The 3,818-nt window shown below is 28.2% G+C and overlaps 1 protein-coding gene across 1 annotated transcript; it reads right to left on the reverse strand.

Annotated features, from left to right (window-relative positions):
* Positions 1–594: 594 nt before the first annotated feature.
* Positions 595–1,169, reverse strand: LOC106338760. The gene is made up of 3 exons (XM_013777660.1): positions 1,098–1,169; positions 921–1,012; positions 595–826 (listed from the first exon to the last, which is right to left on the reverse strand). The coding sequence occupies exons 1-3, from the start codon at positions 1,167–1,169 to the stop codon at positions 595–597; spliced, it is 396 nt and encodes a 131-aa protein (XP_013633114.1).
* Between the last annotated feature and the right edge of the window lie 2,649 nt (positions 1,170–3,818).

Here is a 3,818-nt window from a genome sequence, read left to right on the forward strand (position 1 = left end):
AAACAAAAAAAAAGGAAAAACAAATTGCAAAAAAAAACAGATTAAACTATAGATAAAAAGCGCACGACCACCGATCTTATATTATAGTACAGTATTCGTTATTGTAGGTTTTTCTATAGTTACGCTCGATTCACAGAGACGGATCATGTTTCGAAACTAAACTTTCCATAACGGTAGTACTAAACTAGCTCGGGATTTAACGGAGTAGCCCTCACCTTAGCAATGAAGAGAAGTGGTATATATGAACTCCAGCTGCTCAAATGGACTCCAAATCTGAAATCAGATCGAAATTTCGAGTCAGAACGCCTTTCGAACGGTTTAAAACGGGTATTTACGGAAAAGTCAACCCGCTGGTCAAAGATCAATTATTTAATTAATTAATTAATTGATTAATTAATTAATTAATCCGGTTTTCCCTAACCGATTACCAATTGATTTTAACCGACCGGTTTAACCTAACCGAATCGAAATCGATTTAAACCGGTCAAACCACCGGTTAACCGAGTCAACCGAGTTGACTCACCGGGTCGACTCGGCCGAGTTGGCGAGTCGCCGGCGAGTCACCGGTGTCGGTCATCGGCGGCGACGGCGGAGCTACGGCGGCGGCTTACCGGTAAGTTGGCCGGCGGCGACGGCGGAGCTGCGGCGGAGAACGGTGGTCCGGCGGCGGCGCTGCGGCGGAGGACGGTGGTCCGGCGGCGGCGCGTGGAACTCCCGTGCGCGCGGAGGTGAAACTTCCGGAGGCGCGTACGGCTTCGTCCGGGCTCCGATCGTGACGCGGTTGGTGTCTACGGCTTCGTCTTGACGAGAGGAACACGATGATGGCCTTGGATGCACGAGATTCACTACGGTTAGAAAGTTATGACCGATTTACTAAAACGACCGAAACATAACTCAAACACATGGCGGTTTCCGGTTACCTCGAGCTGCGGTTGATGGTGATGACGAGCTTGACGACGTCCTGACGTGCGGTGGCTCCGGCGAGGACTCCTGGTGAGCTTTCTCTCTCTCTCTCTCTCTCTCTCTCTTTAAAGAAACCAAAGGTGGCCTTTCGGGATAGTTTGGGGTTGGGGTCATTACAGTTATATCAAAGGTACCACCACCATTTGGCAATGCTCTTTTTGGTCAAGCTTCAACTTCAGTTTTCGGCTAGTAGCTTCGAGTTTCATTGTTCATATGACTGCTAGATTTTAGGAGTTACTTCTTCTTCCCTTCTCTAGTTGTTGCTTAGTTTATTTTTTCGCTACTTGTATTTGTGTAACTTCTATTAAAAATTCTGAAAATTGGTATAAAATCTTAACATTTTTACCAAAAAAAAACATATATATCTTATATATTAAAACAGAAGTCATGACTTCTTTCATGTATGATTTTTTTTAATTTGCACCATCATTTATAAATCTTATTAAATGTATTTTATTAAAACTAATAATAAATAGAATCTTTTAAATATTTTAATCATAATATCTTTTGATATATTTTCATTTTAAATATATAATATATTTATTTTGAATTTCTAATAAATCTGTTTTAAAAGATTTTTACAAGATCTTCATTTTTGAAATTATATTTAAATATTTTCACTAATTTCGAAATTAGTTTAAAATATTATTATACAATAAAATATTCAGTTATTGTTCATAAAATAAAAAAAAAAAAAATCTATAATATTTTATTTATTATATAATCATAATCAATCATATTAAAATAAAATTATTATATTGAGCTAAATATAATAAAATTGTATTAAATTTATATATTTATATATTTTATATATTTTATTTTTGTAATTATAAAATATTTATGTTCAAAAATAAAATCTAATATGTTGGTAAGATGAGTTAACATTAGCAAAGTATATATAAAAATTAACATGTATTTCTTTAAAGTTAATAATATAAAATCTTTGTAACTAATTTAATCATAATATATTTTCATTTTAAATATAATATATATTTGTATATTATATTTTAAAATTTCTAATAAATCTGTGTACAAATATTTTATCAATAATTTAATGTATTTTAAGTTTTCGTTTAAAAATGAAAATAAATAAATTATATTCTATTTTATCTACTTTATAGTCATGATCATGTTAAAATACAATTATTATACTAAAATAAATATGATAAAATTATATTCAATTGATAAACTTATAAATTTTATTTTCATAAATATAAACTATTTATTTTAAAATATAATATGATGATAGAACAAATTAAAATTAACAAACTATATAATACATGTCTAAAAATTAACATATCTTAGACTTTTGTATATACAGTAATATATTATCTCATGAATATCTAAAATGAATAAGCATAAAAATATTTGTAAAAAGAAATCCAGTTTTGAAAGACGGGTCAGAATTTAGCATAAATTAAATACAAAATAATTTTTAAATATATTTTCTCATGAATATATTAATTTGCATAATAACTAAATGCAAATACAATAAGATAAATATATAATAAGAAGTGACAAATAGATACGGTTTAAACAATTGATTAATTATAACATGTAAACTATAAAATTATTGTATTTGAAATAGTTATATAAATATTTAAGTATATGATTAACGTTAAAAATATATACCATTTATGTTCTAAAACAATAATTTATATATAGAAAAGTGAAAACAAACACCTGCGCAACCAGTGAAAACAAACACCCGCGCGGTTGCGCAAGTCAAAATCTAGTTCTTATTTATTTCTTCTGTTTTTTACAACAAAAAGTCATTCTACTATTCATATTTTCCCTTTAATAATCTTTATATATGTGAAAAATATAATGGTTGATAGTTAGTCAATATCTCTTTTACTATTAATTTTAAAAAGCTACACTCCAAGCTCCTACCAATTACATTGGGCTCCAATGTAGAGCAAGTGTTTTAGCCCATGTTCTAAAACTCGGCCGCCGCCTAGGCGTTACGCGTCACTTTTCCGCCCCGATTTATGCCAAATCAGTTTAAAAAATCGGATATCCGATTTTTTTTCCGCCTAGACCGCCTAAATGACCGCCTAGCCGCCTAAATGACCGTCTAGCCGCCTAGGCGGCCGCCTAATCTATTTTTTTATTTTTTTTTTATTTTTTTTTATTTTTTTTTTATTTTTTTTTATTTTTTTTTTATTTTTTTTTATTTTTTTTTTATTTTTTTTTATTTTTTTTTTATTTTTTTTTATTTTTTTTTTATTTTTTTTTATTTTTTTTTTATTTTTTTTTATTTTTTTTTTATTTTTTTTTATTTTTTTTTTATTTTTTTTTATTTTTTTTTTATTTTTTTTTATTTTTTTTTTATTTTTTTTTATTTTTTTTTTATTTTTTTTTATTTTTTTTTTATTTTTTTTTATTTTTTTTTTATTTTTTTTTATTTTTTTTTTATTTTTTTTTATTTTTTTTTTATTTTTTTTTATTTTTTTTTTATTTTTTTTTATTTTTTTTTTATTTTTTTTTATTTTTTTTTTATTTTTTTTTATTTTTTTTTTATTTTTTTTTATTTTTTTTTTATTTTTTTTTATTTTTTTATATTTTTTCGGGGGCCAAGATTTTTCATAAACTCGAGCTAGACGTTTATCTATTAATTCCAATAAGATTATCCATTTAAACACAAAGAGTCTATTCTTTTCCTTTTAACTTTTCATGCTTCCAAACCATAGTCACCACACTCACCCCCACCTATAGCTAGACAATAGAGTGCCTAATCTAGCAAGAATGAAGACCAAGCATTGTCGTTCTCGATACTCTCAATATTATGCACATGTAAGGCTTTCCGAAAAAAGGCCTCACTCATCAAATAATGAAAGCTTAAAAGGAGGAAG

This window comes from Brassica oleracea, chromosome C4 (genome assembly GCF_000695525.1).
Source record: "Brassica oleracea var. oleracea cultivar TO1000 chromosome C4, BOL, whole genome shotgun sequence".
Classification (NCBI taxonomy): Eukaryota; Viridiplantae; Streptophyta; class Magnoliopsida; order Brassicales; family Brassicaceae; genus Brassica; species Brassica oleracea.

Coding starts and splice junctions, on each gene's coding strand:
- LOC106338760 (XM_013777660.1), bottom strand. CDS start 1,169: ATGAAACTCGAAGCTACTAGCCGAAAACTGAAGTTGAAGCTTGACCAA. Junction 1,013..1,097: donor AGCATTGCCAAATGGTGGTG/GTACCTTTGATA, acceptor AGAGAGAGAGAG/AGAGAGAGAGAAAGCTCACC. Junction 827..920: donor ACCATCAACCGCAGCTCGAG/GTAACCGGAAAC, acceptor CGTGCATCCAAG/GCCATCATCGTGTTCCTCTC.